This window comes from Erpetoichthys calabaricus, chromosome 1 (assembly GCF_900747795.2).
Source record: "Erpetoichthys calabaricus chromosome 1, fErpCal1.3, whole genome shotgun sequence".
NCBI lineage: Eukaryota > Metazoa > Chordata > Cladistia > Polypteriformes > Polypteridae > Erpetoichthys > Erpetoichthys calabaricus.
Genome location: NC_041394.2, coordinates 294356334 through 294383659, shown reverse-complemented (window position 1 = coordinate 294383659; position 27326 = coordinate 294356334). Strand labels below are relative to the sequence as shown.

The window sequence follows — 27326 nt, the reverse complement described above, 5'->3', positions numbered from 1 at the left end:
TACTTGTTATGGCACCTAAGAAAGAGAAATGTGTTAATGATAGTGGCAGTAGGAAACGTGTTAGTGTAGCAGTAAAGAGAGAAATTATAGCAAAACACGAGAATGGCATTCGTGTTTCCAACATCGAAAAGGAATACAACATGCCGAAATTGACGGTCTGTACAATTCTAAAGAACAAAGAGGCATTTAAAGCGGCTGAAGTGGCTAAAGGAGTGACTGTGTTAACAAAACAAAGGTCTAAAGTGCTAGAAGAAGTGGAAAAACTGCTGCTAATTTGGATAAATGAAAAGCAGCTGGCTGGAGATAGTGTTAGCGAAGCAATAATTTGTGAAAAGGCTAAGCAGTTACACAGTGATTTGTTGATCGAAACACCCAGTACAAGTGCCAACGAGCGAAACTTTAAAGCGAGTAGAGGGTGGTTTGATAATTTTCGCTGGCGAAGTGGAATTCATAGTGTTATAAGACACGGGGAGGCTGCAAGTTCAAATGAAACCGCAGCAAAAGCATTTGTGGATGAATTCGCGGAGTTTGTTGAAAGTGAAGGCTATGTCTCGCATCAAGTGTTTAATTGCGATGAGACAGGGTTATTCTGGAAAAAAATGCCCAGAAGAACTTGCATCACCCAAGAGGAGAAGGCACTACCCGGTCACAAGCCTATGAAAGACAGGCTTACACTTTTATTTTGCGTTAATGCATGTGGTGACTTTAAGGTTAAGCCACTTTTCGTCTACCACACTGAAAATCTCCGCGTCTTTAGGCGCAATAATGTGATAGTCTAAACTGCCTGTACAATGGAGGGCAAATAACAAGGCATGGGTAACTCGGACCTTATTTATGGATTGGCTGACAGAAGTGTTTGCCCCAACTGTCAAAAATTATCTTCAGGAAAAGAATCTTCCTATTAGATGTCTTCTGTTAATGGATAATGCTCCTGCGCATCCACCAGATTTGGAGGAAGACCTGGATATAGAGTATGACTTCATCAATGTCAAATATCTTCCACCTAATACTACTCCATTACTGTAACCAATGGATCAGCAGGTCATTTCCAGTTTCAAGAAGCTATACATGAAGGCACAGTTTTCCAGGTGTTTCCAGGTCACTAATGAAACTGATTTGACCCTTCGAGTTTTTTGGAAGGAACACTTTAACATCCTCCACTGCATCAACCTCATTGACAAAGCCTGGAGTGAGGTCTCTTCCCGCACATTGCAATCTGCCTGGAGGAAACTTTTGGCCAAGTTGTGTCCAAGACTTCGAGGGATTTGAAGCAGAGAGCTCTGCCGAAGTAGTGAATGAAATCGTGTCCACTGGTAAGAGTATGGGATTAGAGGTCAGTGATGCTGACGTGGAGGAGTTGATGGAGGACCATCGAGATGAACTAACCACAGAAGAGCTGGTTGCCTTATAGGAAGAACAGGTGAAAGCCTTACAGGAAGAGCATTCATCAGAGGAAGAGGAGGTTAGAGAGGAAATTACCAGTGCTCAGATAAAGGAAATTTGCAATAAGTGGAATGATGTGCAGGAATTTATTGAGAAGCACCACCCTAACAAAGTTGTGGCTAATAGGGCAATTAACATAATGAATGACAATGCAATATCGCATTTTAGAAAAATTCTGCAGCAAAGAAAAAGATGAGTCTTATTAGATCGCTTTCTTGTGCCCAAACAAAAGGAATTGCGATGTGAAAAAACACCCGAATCAGTGTTACCCGATTTTTTTTTTTTTTTTTTTTTTTTACGGAGGGGGATTCCCCTTCAAAACAGTAGCTTCCTTCTCCTCTTCCTCCGCCATCCACCTATGCCACCAAATACAACAAACAAGATAAATGCAGTACTCTTTTACGTAGTTTAGTTTATTTGTTTGTACTAATGATATATACATTTTTTTCTATATTTTGCATTACAGAAAAACCCTTAAAAAAAATAAAATTACAGAATTTCTGATGCTGGAACGGATTAATTGTATTTACATTAATTTCAATTGGAAAAATTGCTTTGGTTGGCAAACAGTTGCGGAACGTATTAAGTTTGTTAACTGAGGCTCCACTGTAATCAGAAGCTCTTTTGGACCAGGTTAATAAGAGCTACTCTGCCCTTTACAGTTCAAAATTACTGCCCCTGTTTTGAGTGCTGCCTTCATGAGGTGTTGGATTAGTTTAGAAATCTGACACTTTGTGAGCTGTCTACTTTTTCCCCCACCCCCCTTTTAAGCAAGATTCCCTCATTGTTGTCTAAATATGTAAACCTTATACGTCTGGTTCACAGAGCTTACCCGAAAGATGCTACTTCCATCAGGAAATACCATTGCTGTGAAGGGGTATACCTGATTTGCAAAGCTGTTTAGGCGTTTGGTATATACTACATCAAGTTAACGTCCACATGAATGTCTGGACACAGGCTTTCTTAACAGAACATGGCCTATAGCATTGTGCGTCCCCAACTCGTTTGTCATCTTTTCACAATGCATCCTTGAGCCATCTTTTCCCCAGGTAAATGACATACATGTACCCAGCTGTCCAAATATTACAACATAAAATATGATTCTTTGGACCAGGTGATCGTGATCCAAGTTCAGTTCTGGCACTTGCATGCCCAATGTTAGTGCTTTTGACGGTGGATTAGGTCAGCGTGGGCACTCTGAGTGGTCTGCTTCTAAGCAGCCTTATACTTAGCAGGGATTATACTGTGTATTGTCACCCAGTACTCCTGTAACAATCATTAAAATTATATGCAAGTCAATTGTATGCAGTCACATTAGTCCATTTCAAAAATGTGTCCTCACAGTTCCTCCTGAGACAAAAAGTAAATGTTTTAAAGCAAGTATCTAGAGCTGATACCTGTTGACAGGCACGCTGGATGAATGGGATATAATAGACAGAGAACCAGCCATTGTGACTGACAACGATGCGGTACAGCTGATGGAGCCACTTCACGCTGGCTGCTTTTGCACACTTGTTCACTTTGGTATCGCAAGCTGCTCTGAAAATTCCAACAATTGGCCACTTGCTTGGCCAGTTGAGGTATGTTGAAGACTTTTTTTTTCCAATGCAGCTAGCCACATGCTTAATTAGAAAGCAACATTTACTGGACTTACCAAACGCAAACTTGTGATTAATGCGGTCACACGGTGGAGATAGGAGATGCTGGAAAGGTTTTTGGAACAACAGCAAGCCATCTTAGCAGCTCTGCATATAGTGAGGTTGCTCCTGGTGTGACTGCCATGCAGCAGTCTTATCTGCAACATCTGCACCACAGGTGCCCAACCATTTTTAATGTGATATGTGATTGTCACGTAGGAATCTGCTTCCAAGGCTACTCTCTCTCCTCTGACCTCAGAGACATGGCAGTGCTTTACTTAAGATCCCCATAAAGCCTGGGTATACAATAATGTCTCTCATTTGCTTTGTGATTGGAATTGCATACCACAGTTCTAAACATTTGTTGAAAGCCCTCATTTTCAACAACGGTGTAGTGTCACTTTACCTTTACAGATACAATCTGCTCAAGATTTTTTTTTTTTTTTTTTTTGTCCTTGGGCATGAGGCGACATAAATGGATATTTGGAGCTAAACGCCATCTCCAGTGTAGATTTAGGCTCTACTCGTTTATATGTTGACTGAGATTGTTTGTGTGACGTTGGGGATAAAAGATTTCTCAAATTTGTTGTGTTACAACAATACTTGACTTCTGAATTGCACAACTTATGACTGCTGTTATACAGATGTTCTTTACTGATGCACTGTTTGAATCCATAGTATATCCACACATCTAATTTAAGTGTCAAAGGTGGTGTTTTCAGTTGAGGACAACACACCATTTTATGTGAAGTAGTATAGTGCATTTTACGCAGAAAGTCCAGTGCCTAACAGGTGCAATAGCGACATCTACTGGCTCAGATGCCAAAAACAAAGATAAGCAAAAATCTATACAGTAATTCAGCAGGACAGAGATTCACAAGATTGATCTTGAGACTTGTACGTATCAGTATTGAATCGTTCAGTTGAAAAAATAACAATTGGAAAATCGATATTTTTACCCAGGCCTACACGACATATGAATTTGCATAAAGCAGCTCACACAAGTATCAGTTAATCAGGTGAATCCTAGCTTCTGATTCATCCTCGGAGCATCTTTTCTCCCTCATTATCGGATAGTGCTATCCAAAAAAAAAATCAAACCATATACAGTACAGAGTTAGTTAGAAACTAATGCTCTGTGCAGCTGATGAACTATTCCACAAGAGTGACGCAGGTGAGTGGCCATTCTTTAAATGCGATCCCACTTCAGGCACAATGCAAACCCAGCAGGCATACTAACTTTGATACTATCTAGTAAATGTGAACATTACTAGTACATATTTACAGGCCTAAAGACAGCAGATATATAATTTGAGGTAAACTAAATAGTGGTGATGTTCACTTACTAGGTTTCTAGAGAGAAAATGCGCAGTGATAAGCATGCAGTGAAATTAAATTCATCTGATGCCTTCACTGTCTAAATGAAATTGAAATACAGTACATCACTATATACTCCACCAGAACTTGCCATCCTGTGTACAGTTTTCTAGATGAAATGTGTCCTTTCTGAAGCATGAAAAGTAGGGTGTAATTTTAATGTTCTTTTGTAGTTGTCAGATAATAGGCATTCTGCTCGTGGAGCTGTATATGGTAGACCAATCACATGGTAATTGCAAATGAAATGGTGCACAAAGCACAGCTCTTATCAATCGTAAATGAACATTTTTCCTGAAAAGAAATAACTTTTGTCCAAAAAAAGAAGTCCATAACATGCCCATGGGGTGTTTTATTGTTGCTTCTAGTTTGCTTGAATGTTTGCTGTGTGAAACGCAGCTGAATTAACTGGAGAGTGAAACAAATCATCTCTTGATTTGGCACATACATATTGACTGTGTGTATTAAAATGCCTTTAAAATGGCTTCCAAACCCATGCATTGTGCTACAGTTGTAAGGATGGAGAACTTGTAAATGAAGAAAAAGGACTAAAAAGTTGAATGAAATACTTCCATGAGTTATAAACAACTCTGGAAAAGAAATGAGCAATACAATGGAAGGAATTTTGTAGCATATGAAACAAATACTTTGTGGGCTCTTCTATAGTATGTGGCATACTACCTAAATTGCTGTAGTACAGGGTTGAGGACCTCTTTGATGTGAGCTATGATTTGCTGTTAACTGTATGGAGAAAGAAGTGAATGGAAGACCACATTCATCTGTCCTTATCTTTAACAACTTTTTATCATTTGTAACACCTGCTTCATTATATAAAATATAGGTCAGAGTCTTAAGTTCTGGAAGGAAAACCAACTGACAAATGTATATAGATTCTAGTTTCATTTTAACTTGGAATCCATCTCACTAAGACCACTGTAATTTATTGGTTATGCACTGTTCTAACTAGACTTGGTAAATAAAACGTGATCCGTTTACTGTATGGATATTGAATGTTCTCCCCATTCTTCATGGGCTTTTTCCTGGGTACTCCAGTTCTGCTTCTATATCCCACAGATATACAGATTAGGTAAATGGCACATCCACAATATAGTAATGTGAATGTGGCTTGTGAGTTCAGTAAGGTAGTGGGGAGGTGATATGTTTGACTGTGACTGCTTGGTTCATTTATACATTGGTGTAGGTAGAAAGTGAATTGTATGCTCTTTTTGTGTATATTGGGTATTGTTCATTTTGTAAACTCTCTTCTAAACACATCTTTTTTTTTTTCCTAGTGCATGTAGTTTAACCATAAACTGTTGGAATTATATAAATTTATAATTTTCCTTTTTCTCTTAGGTATGCTTTGACTGTGGAGCTAAAAATCCAAGCTGGGCAAGCATTACCTATGGTGTATTTTTGTGTATTGACTGCTCAGGAACGCACAGATCTTTGGGAGTACATTTGACCTTTATCAGGTAGATATGCTCATGCAACATTTAAAAAGAGTTAAATTGACACTTATATTAACAGTAGTTTTTTTTTCAGTTGTTAATTCAGTTAGCTAAACAATATATTTTATTAAAACAGTTAATGTATTTTTTTATTTTACAAATGCTATCAATCGATTGTTCTTGTTGTCTTGGAGGTACAAGAATTTTTTTCTCATCTTTGCATTTATTTGGGGAACACAATAGATCAAGTATCCAAACCAACAAAATACAGACTTGAAACAAATAGTATTGTTGGGGTGTGGTGTTAATCTTTATCATTAAGATTTTCCAAATTAGAAATTAGCTTTTCAGCTACAAAGAGTGCCGAGAACAATTTTCACAATCAATGAAAACTGGTAATGGGTATGTGAGATTTTTTTAATGAAGTGAAACTTCTCAGGGCAACTCTTCAAGATAAAAGAAAAGCTTGGCTTCTAGAGAAACTTTTTTATTAAAGCTGCTGTTATTTTGTGGTGCCTGAAATTTAGTTTTGGTTGTCAGTTTAGTGACAGCCTTTTGTGTATATTCATGAAGGTAACACTTTGTTATGAAAAAATATGACTAACTTAAACAAAGCTGTGTCATTTACAGCTTTGACAAAGAAGGAGGTTACATGATTAAAGCTGCTTCTTTCAGTCAGATGTCCTGGCAAGAGTCAAATGTTACTTATTCAATGCCTTCACCTGGAATGGCTAATTTAGTGTTTTAAAAAAAATCAGTCTGGCACTTGGGCAGTATGAGGTATATCTTTTATTTTTGTAGGTCTGTTGCTATAGTGCAGCCTAATTTTGTCATGTGATTTTTTTACCATAATGTACTGTTATTTGAAGAACAGTTTAACACACATTTTTTGCGTATCACATACTGTATACAGTAAATGTGGAAACTAAAGTCAAAATTTTTTTAAGTCAAAATAGACAAGCAAGTGACATTTACATTTCCATCATATTTTGAAATTTTTTGATTGAAGGAATCAAATTGTACAATAATATCTGTCATCATTCGTCTTCAGTCCTTTTGAAAAAAACTCTAGGCCCTTATTCATTGTTACTTTTATCATCTGTAAAACAATGTCCTCTGTAGCAAAGTTTCTGTAATTCATTTGACATTCGACTAGTTTGAGTCTTTTTTAACTCTTGCATTTGATACGAGTGTGCATAGTTATATAGCATGAGTGATATTAATAGTAGTCTACAATTATGTTTCCTCTAAATTGTTTAACTAATATGAGGAGCTTAAGCTAGTTTGGTTAAGTTGGAAAGTAACTTTGTAAGAGGTCTGTGACTACCTTATTTCCTTTATAGCTACAGTATTATGTGCACTGAAGAGAGACAGAAGTTCATAACCTTGAACATGTTTTGAAAAAGAAGCTAGCACAGGACAAGATATGCTGACTACAGTCAATTTCATAAACAAACACAATCCTTTATGTTGCTTTCTTTTTGTTTTTGTGGCAGAGTTGATTTTGTATTAAATGCTGTTATTTACTTAGTCTGATTATTGTGGGGGGCCTCCATTTTAAAAAAAAAAAACAAAAAAAAAAAAAAAAACCTTTTAATAGGCTATCTGGAAATAAAAACCATAAGTGATAAGAATTTTGCATAGTTTTAATTGTTTAAAGGATAAGTTCAAAATTTTTTATTTTATTGAACTAAAATTTTTAAGTTCAAAATTTAGTTATTTATTCTTAAACATGGCATATATACAGTTGCTAGTTTAAAAAAATATCTTGCCTGCCCTGGTATTTTATATTGGAGGCTATGGGGCATAGACCACTGGAAAATAACAGTTTAAAAACTTACCGAAAATGTAGTATATAAAATAGCTCCTGCATGTAATTTTTCAAACCGCAAAAAGACCAATATTATGAGATTCAGCTTTTTTTTTTTTTATAAGAAGACCAGTTCTGCACTCATTTTAGCACTTGTCTTCATCCTCAATAACTGTTCAGTTTGAAAGAAGTGGTTTCCTGTCAAAAGACCAAAACACGGTAAGCTTTTCCTGACACATGCTTCTTATCGTGTTGATTTACTTCCATATTTATGTGAGAACTCCTCCCACAAAAGACATTTGTACCACAAAACATATCTCAAGAAATGTAGTAACAGGAATTCATGATATAATGATTATTTCCAGATTTCTTTTGTCTCAAATCATTGGAAATATGGAAGTCATATTTTTTTTTCTTTTGTTGTTTCAAAGTGGGCATATTCGGTAATTCTTTAGGGTTTTATTTTCTGGTGTTGCTCTGTACCCTATAGCCTCCATTATGAACTGCAGGTAGGGTATTTTTAAAAATTATAAAAAACTTTAGATCACAATTTGTTTGTGAAGAAATAACTTGAAAAATACCCAACTTATACTTTAACTCTGGCAAAAAATTTGCTTTGTAGCTTCCCAATTCCTTTCCTTTTAAACTTCTGGTTTATTGTAAATTCATCTCTATCAATGGGAGCCCAGTAACAATGAGTTTATCTAAACAAATTGAATGTGTTGTACAATAATTCATATAAAAACAATAATACAAAAAATTGCTTACAAAAGGTGTTGTGATGAATTTTCACTCCTGCAAAATTAAGGTAATAAATTAATGTGGTGTCTAAGTTAAAGTGGCAATCAACACCTAGTTAAGTCATTGGTTAAGAAGAAAACCAGCAGTTACAGGTAAAGTGGTATTTTAAAGTTAGTGAACCCTTCAGAATTTTCCATATTCCTGCATAAATATGACTTAAACTATATTCAGATTTTCACACAAGTCCTAAAAGTAGATGTGGTGAACCCAGCTAAACAAATGAGACAAAAATATCATATTTAGTTGTTTAGTTATTGAGGAAACTCGCCTGGTGTTGCATATCTATGAGTGGCAAAAGTATATGAAGCTAGCAGGTAATTTGAAGGTGAGATTAGAGTCGTTGTCCGTCAATGTCATGGTTGTCAGTCACTGTGATGACAATCGGGTGTGAATAGGCACCCTGTTTATATTAAAAGAACAGGGTTCCATCAAGGGCTTCATCTTCAGACATGTTTGTGTAGTATCAGTGTATCATGCCACGGACAAGGAACATTCCAGGGGACCTCGGAAAGAAAATTGTTGACATTCATCATGCTGGGAAAGGCTAAAAAAAATAAAGAGCTTGGACTGCACCAATCCACAGTCGGACAAACTGTGCACAAATGGAGGAAGTTTAAGACTATTGTTACTCTCCCCAGTAGTGGTCCACAAACAAAGAACACTCCAAGGGCAAGGTGTGTGATTGTCTGTGAGGTCACAAGAGATACAGGGTTCTGTTTTGCTGCATCCGGGTCAGGAGAGCTTGCCACTGTGCACATGAAAATTTAATTCTGATTTATACCAGTGAATTCTAAAGGAAAATGAAAGGACATCTGTCCATGGACAACAGCTCAAGAGAAACTGGGTCATGCAGCAAGACAACAAATCCAAGCACACTAGTCGTTCTATTAAAAAAGTGGTTGATGAAGAACAAAATAAAGGTTTTGGAATGGCCAAGTCAAAGTCCTGACCTCATCCCAATAGAAGTGTTGTGGAAGGGCCTGAAGAGTGCAGTTCATTTGAGAAAACCTAGCAACATCCCTGAGTTGAAGCAATTCTGTATGGAGGATTGGGCTAAAATTCCTGCAAGCTGATGTGCAGGACTGATAAATACCTACCAGAAACATTTATTCACAGTTATTGCAACAAAAAGGGGGTCACATCAAATACAAAAAGCAAAGATTCACATAATTTTGCCACTCACAGATTTGTGACATTGGATCATTTTTCTTAATAAATAAATGACCAATAGTCATCGAGACTCGTCCGTTATAGGAGATGGACGTCTGAAGCAGAGCTCCGCTAGCAGCGGCTTTACTTTCCCACGTATTTCATATTATTTAGAGGTATCCTGTTTTTAATCCAACCAAGGAACTTCCACTACAATATACTACTACACTACAATATACAAGCATGAGTAACAAGAAGAAATGTCAGAAAGAACCGGAAAAGAAACTTAAAGCTGCATCAAAGTCTGGACAGACATCCGGCCCAAGTGCAAGGTATGGCCTTTCGGAGACTGACCTGGAACAGGCAGACGAATGTGCAGATTTCCTGGGACCCCGCTCCATTGTATCGTCTCCAGTCGAGAGTGAAAATGGGAGTGAAGGTGCAAGTGATGCAGGTCGCGATGGATCGCCGAATTCTAAGGATCATTCCAGACTAGAAAAGGCCCTGCAGGATGTGCTCTAATCTACTCACCGCAAGCCCGCAGCACCTGCTGTAACAGGAGCTGCATTTCCACTCGCTGAGCATGAAGTCCGAAATGAAATGAAATGAAAGAGATGATCGCTACACTGGCCTCTGCCATGGCTACGGCCATAAATGAGCTTAAGAAGGATAACAAGAATGAGCTTAAGAAGGCGAACATTGAGCTTAAGAACGAGCTTAAGAAGGATAACAAAGACCGGGAAATGTGTGTATTTAAACGTTTTGACGTGAACTTTAAAGGCATGTTGGAGAAATTAAAGGAACACATCGAAGAAAATAGATCCAAACTGAAAATGCTTGCCGACCAGATTAATGATGTTGCAGATCAGCTGGATGACGTTAAGCAGGCATTCACGGCTCGAGTTGAAACAGCGGAACAATTGGTGTCTAACGCTGATGAAAAAGCTACAGCTGCGAATTCCGAATGCAAAAAACTCGGAGACTTGCGGCCCTGGAAGATGGGTGCAGAAGAAACAATATAAGAATTGAGGGTATACCTGAGAAACGAGAAAGCTCAAACCCAGTGAAATTTGCAGTAGAATTACTCTCTAAAATAATTGGAGATTATTTTAAACTCGACATTGAGATAGCAGCTGCTTATCGCACATACAGATCAAGCACCTGTAAACCTAGGTCTTTTATTGTCCGCTTTGAGCGATTACGATGTAAGCTTGATGTGATGGCACTTCTCAGACACAAGTAAGAGATTATATTTGAAAATAATCTTATTCGTATTTTCCCCAACTTCTCACCATTAACAGCTGCAAAATGCGCAGCCTACTTTAAGATTAAAAAGTTGCTACAGAAAGCCGATATCAAATACAGCCTCTTGTATCCCGCCAAACTGAAAGTGGAAGTTCAAGACCGATATTATCTATTTCCAAGCAAGGAGGAAGCTGAAAAGGAACTAAAGAAGCTGTTTCCGACACTTTTTTGAAAGTTAATAAGGAGACGTATTCTGTCAAGACATGGGAAGGACCTATCATCTGCTGTTGGATCCTCTTTTATAGACGTGAGTGTGGAAGTAATTAAAGTAGGGCTGGGTTTTTTTTGTTTTTGTTTTTCTACCTTAATGTAGACTGTTTAACATCATACTCTTGGTTTATTGCTATTTCTACTATTTATACTATTTCAGTATACTATTATATTAGGATTTACTATGTTTATCCTAGACTACTTTTTAAAACCATTCCCAGGGTTCTTTCTTTTATTATTTTAATATCTTAAAATTGCTGAAGATTATTTTAAGCTTAAAGACTGTTAATGAATTATATTTTCGGCAGATAGTATTTAGAATTTCGAGGAATTAAACACCATTTCCGCATTATATAAATTTCGAGGAATTAAACACCATTTCCGCATTATATAAATTTCGAGGAATTAAACACCATTTCCGCATTATATAAAATCTTAGAGTCCCTACCTTTCAAAGACCCAAGAGGACATTGGGAAGAAGATCTCTTAATCAATATATCAGAAAAGAAATGGAAGGTAGCAAAGCAGAGAATTCACTCGAGCTCCATATGTGCAAAGTATAGGATTATTCAACTAAAAATTATATATCGAGCGCCTCTGTCTCACTTAAAACTGTTCAAAATGTTTCCAGGGCAAGATCCAGCCTGCGAACACTGCAACCAAGCTCCTGCCTCACTGGGTCACATGTTTTGGGCCTGCACCAAACTAACATCATTTTGGACCAAAATTTTTAAGTGCCTTTCAGACAGCCTTGGGGTCACAATCCCTTCTAACCCATTAACAGCTGTGTTCGGTGTTCTTCCAGACGGACTTGAAGTGGAGAAGGACAAGCAAACGGTGATTGCATTCACTACACTTTTGGCACGCAGATTTATTTTGTTATATTGGAAGAATCCTAACTCTCCTCTGATAAGTCAGTGGGAAACCAATGTTTTATATTATTTGAAATTGGAAAAAATCAAATTCTCAGTTAGAGGATCTGTACAGAACTTTTTCAAAACCTGGCAGGATCTAATCAATATTATTTTAGAATAAGAGAAATAACTATTACTGCATTTATTTTCCTTCTCCATTTTTTATATACCTATATATATTTCTACCTTCTTTTTGTTTATTGTTACCTTATTAAAAAGCCCTAAGCAATTCTTCTTTGGCTAAGCTCTCCTTCTCAGGGGTGGGGTTTGATTTGTTTTCAATTTTTTTTTTTTTTTTTTTTTTTGTTATAAATTGATCTATTTGTATGGAATGATTACAATAAAATTAATAAAAATTTAAAAAATAAATGAATAAATAAATGACCAAGGGTGGTAATTTTGTCCTACTTTTAGGAAAGGCATGTAAATCTGATGATGTTGTAGGTCTCTTTTATGAAGGAATATGGAAAATTGGACATGGGAATAGGTTTAATCCAGATATTTGCACAAAGGTTATTGCACGTAGCCGGGTGTTAGGGTCTGTGCTTTGGAAATTTTGTAGACATAATAAGCATCCCTTTAACAATTACATATTATGGAGCATTTTGAGATGCAGCATTTTTTACAGGTTGTGGAGCATTCAGGATATATCTTTTTTATTTATTTTATTTTTTTTTCCCCCCAAACAGCCATTTGATAAATTGACTACATGACATTCCACACCTGTAATAAAGGTGGTCCCAATCCTAATGGCAAAATGTCAAACCTGTAGAATTATATTTGGGAAATCCTAAATATAATGAATTGTAAAATGTACTGGACTGTGGGTTTACCTCTTTTTTTAACTATAATGATAATCTAAAATCTACTAGGATTTAGGAATATTCCAAAATATATTACAAACAAGATTTTATACAAAGGAATGTTCTGTGGAAGAATTACATTATAATAGCATCAGCAAAGTGCAGAATATTTGAGGTAAAACATAGTTGCATTTCCTTTGGATCACCTTTATTTATAAATGGTTTCTAAACCATGTTAATAGGCTGCATGGATTTTTAGCATGTTTTGTAATTAGTTTAACATAGAAATTTAATGTAATTTTTACAGATCTACAGAATTAGATTCTAATTGGTCCTGGTTTCAGTTACGGTGTATGCAAGTTGGGGGTAATGTAAATGCTGTAAGTATTTTTTCCCTTATTTCATATATTTTAGATTTTTAAGCACTTGTAAATGGCTAAGACAGAGGTTTATGAAGTTATATTTTTTTGTTCTGATGTAATAAAGGGCTTTTGTAGAAAATGTAAATATATCCAGTTATATTTTTCCTGGCCTATAGTGTCATTGAAATGTGAGTCATATATTTACAAAAAGCTGTCAATAAAGCAAAGTGTGCAAATGCTTCCTGTATAGATTTTTCTTCTAGACGTTGTCGTAATAGTACTTGGATTTCTGCTATTGAATAATGGATAAGGTTTAATCCTGAAAAACGTGACTCAATACTGGAAATAAAGCAGCGGTTTATAGAAGCTATTCTTTTATTCTAGCTATAGAAGTGTGTTGTTTGTAAAGATGTGAATGAATTTTTTATGTAATGCTAATTTTTAATTTTTTTCAAAATTTAGTGTGTATTGGGTCACCTCGGGTTACACAAGGGATGCCACAGAAAGGAGTCAACCCAAGTTGGAAAGACATTCCATCACTGAGCACAGTCATGCACTTGGCCAGTTTAGAGTGTCCAATTAACATGTCTTATTCCTTTCACATTTTTTTTGAAAAAAAAAATTACTTCTCAAATTAAGACAATTTGCAATAATTATTTTTTGTATTTACCGGAATAAGTAGTTTTGTATACTGTACATTGTGGATATGGTAGTGGTTACAGTTGTGCAGGTCACAATGAGGATATGTAAACCCTTGCATGTATTTATAAAATTTTTGTATTGTAGTAAGCCTACAAATATCATGTTAGACATCTTTGGGTTTCTGTTCAAAACAGGCATGGCAGTTACTCTCGTTCTTCTGTTTAAAGTAGTATTGAATGCTCAAGTATGCCCATGTCTTGAAGCTTGCTTTGTCACTCCACAAACTGCTTGTGGTTTGCTTCATCACAATGACCTTTTGAGCACTGTGAATCAAAAATGGTGATAACCATAACGGCCCATTTACTGAATTTTTTTTTTTTTTTAAAGAACAGACGCCTTGTAATTGCCATTCCAAGTTTTTTGGCTGTGTTTATTTTAAAAAAATATAGGTGCGTTCATTGTGTAAATAGTAGAAAAGCATTGCCTTTCCTAGGAACCTCTGCGTGCTTTTTCCTCCTGTCGATGATATTCTCATTAGGGCCAAAGTCTCCTTTCGTCATTTCTGAGAATAGTCTTGGTGACATTCAGTTTACTTTTCCTAACTTGTGAAGTGGTTTGCAAGAACATTCACTTTGGCCACTACCACAGGTATTGTCACTTTTGGTCTGTCAGTATCTCTTTGTTAAATCTAGTTAACCCTTCTGCTTATATTGTATGGAAGGCCTCATTCTGCAACTTGGGTTTATCCTCCGTGTGTTTTAGGGTTGCCTCAATGACAGCAACAACAACCTTTTGGCTATAGGTCCTTGAAGCTGTCTCCATTACTGAGGTCTTGAACCATGTCCATTTGGACTCTACATTTCAAACCTTTCCCAAGATGGAGGAGAAGTGGCCCAGAATGTGGGAGGTAAAGTCATTCCGAACAGAGGCATCTGCTATGCATTTCCAGCAGCCCCTCAATTATCCGTATTTGTCTTCCAGGTCTGTCCAGCAGGCACTGCAACTGACTGAGCCAGCTTCTCAAATGGTGCTCAGTTGACAGTTTGGCACCTCTCTTTACCTGAGCATTCACAACCCCATTAGATCAGACAACATGACTCCAAAGTCAGTCATTTACATTGGCTCAATGTACTCTAAAATTATAGTAGGTACACTTATGAGCAGCCTTGTGTGAAAACAATCCATGACTAGCACAGATATCCTGTAATAATTCACTGCACATATTCAGATCAGGCAAGCAGTTCTCCCAGTTCCACCCCTCCAGTTTACTCCATCCTTCCCCATATGAGCACTGAAGTCTTCCAGGAAGGCAATGGAGTAAATAAATGGTACCCTTTCAGCCACCAAATCCGGCATCTGTAAAGTAGTGAATACATGCAAAGTTAGAGAAGATATGTGTCAGCTTGACACTTAAATTACTGAAATTTTTATATCATGTATTAAAACTGTTCATGAATTATTCAATACATTTTTTCATCTTAATAGTTTGAGTAATGCACCTAAATTGCAACTGATTTTTTTAATACAAAGGAAAGTTAAAATATTTGAAAATATAGCAAAGATGTATAAAATAATCTGTACTTTTAATATATAAAGGTTTATTTTGCCTATTTTGTAAGAATATAAAAGTATGCCTAAATTATGTATTGATGCCTCTTGAATGACATGTTTCTCATCCTGTAGATATTATCTATATCCCAGTATTCAAACCTTGGGTGTACAGCACACCCCCAAAATTCACGGGGGTTACGCTCCTAGAGTACCCGCGACTTGTGAAAAACCACAACTGTTGGATGTGGTTAAAAAAATGCCTTTTAAATTCCTATTTTTATAGTTTTAAACCCTAAATACAGTATGCCCCCAAAACACTTTAATTTCGTTGCAAACTCCAAAGTACTATACTGCTATGTCTCCCGCGGTGCTAGAGTGTAAAATACCGATGTTACCGCTATACATACTGTAATTCATGCAAGCGCGTTTTCTGTGTTTTAAGTAGAGTAAATAATAATTTTATTTAATTAAAATACAGTAAAATGTACGGGTACTCACCAATGATGAATGATGATGATGATGATGAAGTAGCTGTGCAGTACGATGCAGAGGATTTAAAACTCCTCAGGTGGCACCTCTTCTTCAGGCACTTCAAGAGGAGTCGAATCTTTGGATGGGTCTTCTTCTGGTGGGGTTTCGTGCTGGTCTTTCTTTATAGGTTTCAGGAACATTGTGATGGGAAGTTGCTACATTGTCTCCTGTAGCGAACTGCTGGTACAATTTCTGTGCTTTCTCACGGATGATGTTACCGTCCAAGGGGATGTTCTTCTTCCTGCAGTCGGTGATCCACAATGCCAAGGCAGATTCCATCCTAACGATATTTTTATTCCTTACGGTCGTTACCTTTTTGGCACTATCATAAAAACTTGGATATGGTACTGCAGATCGCTGCTTCGTTCTTCTTTATGTAGCGTGCGGTGCTTTCATTAATGCCATAGTGGTGCACTACTGCAGCATAACTTTAGTTCCCGGAGCAAATCCAGTTGGTCAACCTTCTCCTGGAGTGTTTTAAACTTCTTCTGGCGCTTAGGCTCAGTGCCAGAATCCTTAGAAGGTGCAGCGTGTTTCGGTGACATCTTGTGCCTTGAAGAATAACAAAATGAATACAATAACAAAATGGAAAACACGAGGACACTCAGCTGGAGACATGTCACAGGGTAGCAGTCAATCAGCAGCAAGGAGAAATGAATAATGCTCTCGGATTGGCTACTTTCACCATCCCATTCCGCGTTTCCCTCAGTGGTTGCTTCCTGTTCTCTCTACAGCACAGTATTTCCACGAAAAAAGCCATAAAAAATTGCAGAGGATATTTGCGCTTTCTGCTAATAATTAATAGTTAGGTTCTAAGGAAAAGTCCACGAACCCTGAACCGCAAATTTCGCGGGGGTCTACTGTATATTATAGTTTTGAATCTACCAGAAACATTTCATTTTGTATTTCCTTTTTTTCATGATGTGTTTTAAATTACTCTAGATGTCTTTCTTTCGTCAACATGGGTGCACCACTAATGATGCCAATGCCAAGTATAATAGCCGGGCTGCCCAGCTGTACAGGGAGAAACTTAAATCATTGGCTACACAAGCTACAAGAAAGCATGGAACAGATGTAAGTTCCTTATTGAACAAGAAATGATCTTTTCTCCTTTGCTGTTATTTTATATTTACAAATATACTGTATTTATTTGGCAAGTGCTGTAATGCTTTTTTTTTTTTTTATTTATTACCCGTTTTTGAATATTCCATGTTGCACTGCTTCCTGTATTCATGTATTTCATAATCCTATTCTTCTCTTACAATACTATAATGCAGAACTGTTACTCTGTGCCTTTTGTTACAGAATTATTTTAGTTTACTCCTTAATTGTCTTTCTGGTAAAATCAATATCAGACTTCAACTGGTTGAAAATGTGGTATAATTCCATTTACTTTACTTTACTAATCCAGCTTTACTAATCTGAATTAATCAGTTTTTCTTTTCAATTGTGCACTTTAGAAAGTTACTTGACAATAATCTCTGAACCAAGATCATGACCAAAAAAAATCAGAATAGCAGAAGAAGTTTTATTAATAAAAAAAGAAATAATTACAACAGGGCAAATTACAGGAAATAAGAGGCTAAAACAACAAAGCTTAAGCACTCAAATTAAACCAGGGAAAGATCCCTGAATACCCTGTGATGTGGTTGATCTGTTTACCCACTATATTGCAAGTTTCTCCAGCTCACCTTCTTTCTGAATCATTCTCTTCCTCACTTCAGACCTTTCTTTATTACCCCCCAAATTTCTGGCTCATAATTCTGCCTGTTGGCTGCCCTCTCCAGTGCACTCTTGTCATTTTTGGACTTGAAACTTCATTAATGGGCTCATTTAATTGTATTAAATGAAATACACGGATCACTTACTTTTTGTAAATATCCAAATATATTACCATTTTCTGAAAGACTTGTTTCATAACCTTTGTCACCTCCCCATCCCACCCTCTTTCCCATTCCTCCAGTCTCTATGGATAAACACTGCCACCAGTTCCTTAAATAATGGCTAAATCTAAAACAGTTGTTTTCAGGTTCAGTACTAGGAGAACCCCATGGGTGCAAGTTTTTATTCCAACCAGTCCACAGTCAGTCAGTGTGTCATTCTTAATTTTATTTGAACTCCTTGTTTTGTTATCTTGCCTATAGATATTTTTAAAAAAAATCATTAACATTCCTGTTCTTTACCATAACTTTAAAAGCTTAGTTTTCTTTTGCCATTTTCTTAATTTATCTTTTTCTGTAGAGTTTGCTGTAATTCATCCCCTTTCGCATGTCTACACCTTGGTCTGCACTGCTTGTAGCTAATCAGTACTTGGGTACAATTAAGGGAGCAAACTGTATGTAAGAAGAGAGTTAAATAAAAATAAAATGGTAAAGGAAACTGTTTTGAAAGTGTGGACTATAACTATCAATTTGAGTATGAACTGGAACCCAATGTTAGTAATCATTCACATTTTATTATTTATTCGTAATGCTAGTAATATTTTATGTATGCTGTGTTTCTTGCTTGCAGTTGTGGTTGGACGGCTTAGGACAGAACCCAAGTTCTCCAACTTCGCCACTTGAAAAGCAAGAAGATTTCTTTGCTGTGCACACACAGGTGTGTATAAATGTACAGTACTGTATTTCTGTGTACTTCTTAACCTTGTTTTTTGCATTTTTTTTACACTTGAAATTTTTGTTTTAATTGTAGGTTCCTTCAGGTGATTGGTTGTCATTGGTAAGTGAGCAAGATCTTAAGGCAGAAACAATTCAAGACCCATCAAATGACATTATTCAGAAACATGATGAAGGTAAGTGTAGTATTTACTATTTTCTTAAAATGAATTTCTTATTGATGACACATTATTAGGTAAGACAGAATTACAGAATTAAGTACTTTATTCCTTGGGTATAAATGGAATGTTTTGATCCATTGTTAAATGCATATTATTCATTGAAACTGCTCTCTAGACACAATGTTATTTAAATGTAACATCCTAAAATCCTGCAATTTACAATTCCAAAATTATAATTCTGTCTTAAGAAATGACCTTATTTTTGGATAGTTTAAGGATAATGCATTACTTCAGTTTGATTACAAACTTTAAAATGATAGTTTATTTTGGATAGCAATAAGCAATATTTTATCATTTTATATTTTACTTTTTATCTGTTTATATTTATCTTTTGTATTCTGTGTTGTCGTTGTATGTTGCACCAATGCTATCAAGACAAATTCCTAGTACACTTTAGTGTGCCTGGTCAACAAAATGAATTCTGATTCTGATAAAGCAAATTGACTTTATTTTAAATTGAGTCTTAGTATTTTCCATATTTGCTGTAAAATATCTTGCTCAAAGCTGCCCGAATAATTGATTTTGTTAACATCTCATAATAAATCTGAGGAAATCATTGGAAAGTTTTATATTATTTATATTTAAAAAATTATTTAAAAGTAAGATTTATATTATCTCTTGGTTCATTTACTTAATGAGCTAATTGGAGGGGTCCAGAATATGTCCCAACATAGGATATAAGGTGGAAACAATACTAGATGAACACCATTCCACCATGTAAATTGTTTACCTATATGAAGTTTGAGCAAAAAATGTAATACAGTATATAATAATAATAATATAAAATAAAATCACTGTGCCAGGATATACGTACTATACACACTTATCAGACTGAGGGTAAAATGTAGAATTTAAATATATAAGGATTGCATTTAACTCCTGTTAGTATCTTTATGATATATGAATAGTCTAAAAACCTAGCCAGCTGCTACTTAAATTTTTCCTTCAACTCAATTCTGTTTATTCAAAAATAGTTAATTAAACTAAATCACATTGAAGAACACACAAGCACAAGAATACCATGTAATACTAATTCAGAAATTTACATGTACTCTATTGACTTTTTAGTTTTCTAAAATATATATATTGTGAGAAGCAGCCCAGACACAGACAGATGGACATCGTGGTTGCACCCAACACACGTTTATTATATAATATATACAGTATTTAGATTTGCACAAACCCATTGCCTCCAGCACCAATCCCCCCCAAAGTCCAGGCCTCTCTCTCTCCAGTGCCTGCCTTCTTCAGGCTGCCTCCACTCCTCTCCAACAAGACTCTTGTCCACCTCTGCCCAACTCCAGTCTCTGTCTGCAGGGAGGCAGCCCCTTTTATGCACGCCCGGATGGGCTCCAGGTGCTTCCCGACACTCCCCTGTGTGGACCCCTCCAGGTGTCCCTGTTCTTCTCCCCCCCAAAGCACTTCCAGGTGTGGCGGAAGTGCTGAGGTCCAGGGCTCTCCAGGCACCGGGGCGCCCCCTGGTGGTGACCATGAGCCCCTACAGGGTTGGGCTTCCAAGCCCTGCACCGGTGGTCCCCAACGCAACCAGGGCGGTCGTCCCCTCGTGGTCTGGAGGCTCTCGGGTGTCCCGGCTGGGTACCACCCCCAGTGGCATGCCACAATATATAAACAATATATTAATTTGAGAGCAGATTGCAATTAAGAAGAGAAAACCAAAAATCTCATTCTATACAGACAATAGAAAAAAAATAACACATGGTCATTAGCATTAAAACAGGCAGGTCATAATCTGTCCACCTATGGCCATCAGGTCATCCAGCCACTCTTTCCAAAGATACATGTAAATTCTGATGAGGCTAAGGTAATGCAAAAATGTCAGAAATCTTACAACCTTCAGTTAAAAGTAATATGAACAGCCTCACCAGTAAGATTAACCAAGACTAAAATAAATTTCCATCCCCGATGTAAATTCTGGTGCTTACAGGGTATTTATTTATTGTAAAGATGACATTTGTGTGACATGAATGAATAAAATTTGAATTCAGCTGCAGTGTGGTTTAAATTTTTAGAGGCTGCTCTGTACCTAAAATGCCTGGCAGCACAGTATTCGACTGTCAGTCAGAAGGGATGTTAAACTTACTCTTACTTGAGCTTAATGCATTGAGGATGTCAGATTACATGACTGCTAATTGCAGGGAGTGAAAAATTGCACCACTCTGTGACATCTTTTCAGCCCAATTAAAAATTTTCAAAGTTTTGCAAGCTCGCCATATTATGACAGCCAATTAACACGCTGTCTGAATTCAGCAGTGCCTGTATAAATGCTTCACAATTTCACTCCTCTTCTATGTTCATATGAATTACTTATTAACGCTTTGAAACCATTTCAGTGTTTTTTGTCCGACGACTCACTCACATATCATTATTAACTGTTCGATGCATATTGATGTTTGACCATGACAGATGTCAAGCTTTTTGAGCCCACACCCACCTATTTGTTGCTTTCTAGAGTGGAAAAAAAACTTTTCAAGCCATTTTTTTGTACCACATTTTTTTGCAGGGATTTACACCCTTATGATATAGAGTAAACCAATAGACATCTTCAGGTGAAATGATCAGAAGTTGTGCATGCCACATCAACCAACATCAGGGTTTCACCCCCTAATAGTATGAGTATTCAAATCTACTGTTTTTCACAAGATTTTGAAAAAATGGGAAACATATAGGTGTGTGGTGTGTCATTTTATCTTGATCATGACTGTAATATTTTGGTATGTGTTTCTTTAGAAATGGTCCTCGTAGATTGAGCTGGGCAATACTGACAGTCAAGCAAACACCTTAGTTGAGGCAGTTGGTGCGGGCACAGAAGAGCTCCCTCAGCCCCTGAGACTGCTTTTGATGCTAAGCAGCATTGCTAAGGGCCTGGGATTGGGGATCAAAATTGGGTGTCAAGGGGATCTGGAGCACTTTTCAGTTTGGATGGTGATGGAGCCATGAGCTCAATTGTGTGCAGGATGGTGAGTTTGTCTGCTATGCTGGAGCTGAACACAGCCTGCAGATAGCAACACGTTAAGCTCCTGCCGACTGTCTTGACTCTGCAAGTGCAAGTTGTTTAAAATAAAAGTAAAAGTGTAAAGACCAAAGAGACATGGCCGTAAGAATAGGAGGGTTGTAAATAGTGGCTGATTGTGTTTTTGTTTCATTGAATATTTTTGTTGGTAGAAATAAACTCTTTTGATTTTATGCATTTTAGTTGTAATGTTAAGTTGTTTGTGTGGAACTGGTTTAGATATGAACGATTGAATTTTGAACAAACTAAAGTAAATCACAGGGTAAAAAATGTCAAATTTCTATTAAAATTGAGAATATTTAAACTTGAAACATTAAATTAAAGCACACATGTAGTATTTCAAATATTTAGTGAAGCAAATCATTACATTTCTTATGAATACCCCAAATTAGGGTGGCTTACACTAATTCACCCTTTTTTTCCCTTTTTCCCCATTCTGTCTTAATACTGTACAACAAACACAAGACATGGGACAGACTAGTTTCTCTTCTGTTGTTGCTCATTGCAGAATTCTGTGCATTGTACTTTCAGGCCAGTGCTTTTTGGTTAATAACTCACACACGCACAAGCCCATCTATTCGATTTTAGGAAAAAGCAAACCAGTTTGACTTTGTGGAGGTGAGTCACAGACTGGTCAGAGTTGCTGAGTATGTAAACTGCATGACTGGTGGTCATGGGAGCATGATGCATCTGCGCCCGACTCACTAAGATTATGTAATTGAAGTCTGTGATTGAAAATTATGGGAAAAATCAACCTATTGGGATAGAACCTTAACAGGGTATCTTTACTGTGACAATAACAGCAAAACAATAATCTTAATTAATTATGCAGTATACATAATTTAATGTAGACTCCTAAAATTAACCAACTGGCCCAATGTAATAATGAAATTAAATTAAATCTAAGCATAATAATCATCTTTAAACATTTACATATTGACCCCTGTTTACTTTGTCCACACCAGTGCATGCAAAAATGCAATATCAAAATTCACTTAATGCACATATCAGAGTTTTTCCAATGGAAAATAAACTATCGACAACTTCTTATTGTGTCAGGAGCAAATCAGTAGTGTCATCTGGTGGTGAACAACTGAGTAATATTTGTCACATTTTAATACAAGTTTCAATGTCAGACGATATGTGAGGTGCTTATACTCTGAATTGAATCAGTATTTAGCAATGCAGAGAAAGCAAACAGTTGCAGTCATATAGCCATGTTGATCATTTACTTTTATTATGCTGCAACTTTTGGAAGGTTTGTTATTATTGTTGTTGTGATTGTTGTTTTATCAAAACTGAAACACTACAAATACAAGTTTTTAAAAAATAATTAACATTGATTTTGTTGATATACTAAGTAGCACAGAAATGTCCCCAAAAATTCGTCGATATACTAAGTAGCACAGAAATGTCCCCAAAAATTCCAAATCCACGTTCAATGCCTTTTACAACTGTTCACAACCTCTACTCTGTCGATTTTATCAATGACTGGGCTGCTGAAATGTGTCAGTTTCTAATGCTTCATTTAAATAGCAGCATTATTGCAGTCCTCTGCTGTGGAATCTGTCGATACCAATGATGAATCTCTAAACTCCGCAATATTTGATGTTAATGGTAGGCCATTGAATGTGGCCAAATTGAACTTGTAGCTTGTGATTTTTTTTTTTTTTCTCCCACCCTCTGAGGTCCATGCTCAGTGTCCTAAGCATATATTTCATGGCCTGTTCTCTAGGCCATTGTGTTTACGAATATGACATGTTGACAAATACAGCAAGTTTATAGTAAAGTTTGCTATTGACAATTAACATGGAACCTCAAACAGGCCAAATATATGAATATTAAAGTAAGTACTAAAAGAAATAATGTTTCAGAGCCTGAGAAGCTTTTTTCTGTGTCATATTTTTGTGGAGATTTTTTTTAATGTTATAATATATGTAATATACTTTGCAGAAAAACAAACCAAAGTGGAAGAGATTAAAGCTAATTTACTGTATGGAGACTTCAGTGATTCATTTGTAATGTTGTCTTTATGTGGGCTAATGTGGTGTTTTCTTTTGTTTAGGTGATCAAAGTGAGGGACCAAGTGTTGACCTGCTCAGTGTGTCTCCGAAAGCTGCACTTGGTAATGTAAAAAAAATTATAAATACACATATAAAAGATGCAATATTTCTAAAAGTTATTGAAGTGTTTTTTTTAGTTATTTCACAGCAGGTGGTTTACATTGATTCCTTCTTAATGTATTTTAATGGGAATATCTATAAAGTGCAACATTCTCATTTGTGTTTCCAGCAAGCAGCAGACTTTTATCTAACTGTCTGACTCAAACTGTTTATTTTTCCCCATTTTAGCTGATTCTGTGACCTTATCTGCAGGAGTCACACATAGCAAAGGTGACTGATAGAACTTTGTAAGCTGCAATTTGTTGGTTGTTTGTTCTTTGTTTCACGCCAGTCTCAGACACATAAAATGGATAAACTTTGAGTCTGGGAGCTTTTACCCAACTGTTCTGCCTTGATATTACCACAAAAGGGTAAAACTTAATGTGCACAAAACTTCTGGAATGCATGATATTTATACTGTAATGTTAATTAATGAAAGCTGGCTTTCTTTTGGTTGAAATGAATGTTTTGCATTATGATAAAATGATCTACCATAGATTGCAACATGCAAGTCGACTCAAGCTTATAATTTAGCCATTTTTTTCAAAAATAAATTTTATTTTTACTCGCTTGCTAACCTTAAGCAGGTTATTTGCCCAGTGTTTTAAGAACATTGACAATTAAAAATACACAAAGGTGTGGTCATTTAAATCTGATGTCACATTTTACGATTTCTAGTTATGGGGTGAACACAAACGCTGAACCATGTCAGTTTACACATTGAAAATTTCTGTCCATGTCACATTTACCACTTAAGTGCGTAACATCCAGTACGGTCATGCTCGTCCCTTTTTGTAACAGCCAATAATGTGCTGCCTGACAGAGCCGGCACTTTATGAAAGATTATCGATTACTGACAATTTCAGCCCACATCTTTACCCCTTTTTTCTTTTTTCCATTCTGTTTTACAATGTTAAACATGAGACAAGCATTTCTTCTGTTTGCGAGGTTCAGAGCATGCATATTTCATATTTCTCGTCTCTACATTCTATGCATTGCACTTCCAGGTAAGCACTCTTTGCTTGTCAGCTCGCCTGCCAATAAGACTAAAGACAAAATTAAACCGGTTTAATTTTATTGGAGCAAGTTGCAGGCTGGTTGTAGTGAGTCACTGGGTATGTCACATTAGACGACCTGCTTCATGGGAACATGCTGTTGACTGCCTCAGACTTGGCAAGATTATAGAAATGAAGGCTATGACTGAAAATCGCTGTAGATGTTGCATAATGTGACATGGGCTTTACAGTATGTTGATGAAAAATTTATTCAAATTTGCACCTCTTCCTATGTGCACAACTCTGAATCTACAACTTATGTTAAGTCACATTTTGTAATATAATGTTTGGGGGAGACTTTTGTTAGTGCTTTCATTTTAATGTTTCACCTTTACCTTATTAGGTATAGAGGATTCATAAAGTATTCTGATCCCTTCATTTTCTGCACACATTATTGTGTTGTCGATTTCATTTTAAATGGATAAATAAGTAAATTTTGCTTATCAATCTACACTCAAACACATAAGGACAAAATGAAAACGTTTTCAGAAAGGTTTGCGAATTTATTAAAAAAAAATATTTGGGGATTAAACATGTGTAAGCCTTATTTTCAAGCAAAATCCTTTCTTTAGTAGTACAGTTTTATTTATTGAAAGTATAGGTTTCATAAATACTGGTACACTCATTATTTAGACAGTGATATAAAAACTATTCACCCCTTAGAAGCTTTCACATTTTTGCTGCACAACACTAAATCATAGTGGATTTAATTTTTTTGTTCTTGACTCTGACCAACACATAAAGACTCTTTACTGTCAAACTGAAAACATATCTCTTAAAAAATCGGCTGCATGTGTTTTTATTAGATGCACTTCGGTAGTCTTGACAGCCTTAAGTCTGTGTAGACGGGTCTCTGTCTATCATCTGAACACTGTGGTTTCTCTCTCTCCACAAAGCTACTCTGAACAGCCTTTTCAAAGTCCTGCCACTTTTTATAGGCACAGCATTTAGTGAAGCCTCTCTTGGCAAAAAAATAACTGCATGGAGCCTCTTTCTGTAATGTCTAACTAGGTTTGAGAACACTTGTTGAGGGATCCTGGACCAGTCCTCTTTATGGAACATTTCCAGTTCTTTATATTAGTTGTTTGTGTGTGGACTGCCCTTTACTGTTCACTCTGCTGGTTTCAGTTAACTCATTTTCATGAGAAGTATCAATAAACAAGATTCACTAAAGCTCTCTAAGCATAACAAGGTCGACATGTATGTTTCACTCTCTGGTAGTTCAGTTGGCAGCACTAATTATCATGTTTATCAACTATTTCTTCTACTGTTTGATGCAAGCAGAAACCACCCTTTTGACAAAATTTTATTAAAAAAAATAATTAGTTTAGAGAACAAGGATAAACGTTTGAGTTGTGTGGCTTTAACCTTGCAGCTGTTTTTTGTGAATCACTTCTCTGCATTCTGATCTTGGTTATCTATAATGTAGATGTGTTTCAATGGTCAGATAATGAATAAGTGTTTCCTTTCAATAGAATCATCATCTCTGATTAAGAAGAAACCACCTAATGCCAAAAAGGCTGTAAGTATGCACACTCTTTTAATCTTTTTTCTGATAATACTAAATTTTGTACACCTGAGTGGCAGAAAATATTGCTATTTGCCATGGTGGCATGATAAAGGTGCATAGGGGAAAAAGAGCACCAACATGCATTCTGACAAAGGATACAGTAACAATTATGTGGCAGAAAATGTGCTTAGCAACAAATGTGTGCAGCTTGGAAAGGGTCATTGTGCAGTTTCTTAGCACCACAAGAAAATTTGGAAACCTGAAGATAAACCCCATACTCCAATGGCTGGACAACACAAAATCATGTACAGTAAATTAAAGAAAAAACACTATTTGTAATAATTTGCTTAAAATCTAAGCGTAACACCAATCCATATGTCATTAGTAACTGTTGCAGATGGCAAGTAACCAGGGCAAAACTTGATTTGAACACCTCTGGTTCTGCAGGGAATGTATTATAACAATTACTGAGATGGGAAAATTGCTGAACCCCAGCAAAACAATGCAAAGTTTACCACTATTAGGGCTATGGAGAGCACCATGAAAATATGCACACAAGCAGTAGGGCAAGTAGCATCTCACCTTACTTGTCCCCTCTTCACATGTACTGGGCATAATTATTGATAATTATGGACTCCGTCTTATACCTGAAAGCCTATGGCCATCTTGCTGTACTCATTTCATCCACCTGTAGGATAGGGCATCACACGGGCTTCTCTTCGCCACCTGCATGCCGCCAGACCACCAGG

At 36.5% G+C, this 27326-nt stretch overlaps 1 protein-coding gene across 2 annotated transcripts in view; it reads left to right on the top strand.

Annotated features, from left to right (window-relative positions):
- The window catches only part of arfgap3 (ADP-ribosylation factor GTPase activating protein 3), a 63966-nt gene that overhangs the window by 10630 nt on the left and 26010 nt on the right, over nucleotides 1-27326 (top strand). The window contains exons 2-9 of one of the 2 annotated variants that reach the window (XM_028816916.2): nucleotides 5811-5929; nucleotides 13205-13277; nucleotides 16926-17057; nucleotides 18495-18581; nucleotides 18675-18774; nucleotides 23916-23975; nucleotides 24202-24243; nucleotides 26543-26589. In XM_028816916.2, coding sequence (XP_028672749.1) covers nucleotides 5811-5929; nucleotides 13205-13277; nucleotides 16926-17057; nucleotides 18495-18581; nucleotides 18675-18774; nucleotides 23916-23975; nucleotides 24202-24243; nucleotides 26543-26589 — 660 coding nt within the window. The remainder of the gene's footprint in view (nucleotides 1-5810; nucleotides 5930-13204; nucleotides 13278-16925; nucleotides 17058-18494; nucleotides 18582-18674; nucleotides 18775-23915; nucleotides 23976-24201; nucleotides 24244-26542; nucleotides 26590-27326) is intronic. The other variant, XM_028816923.2, reaches the window with a different exon arrangement.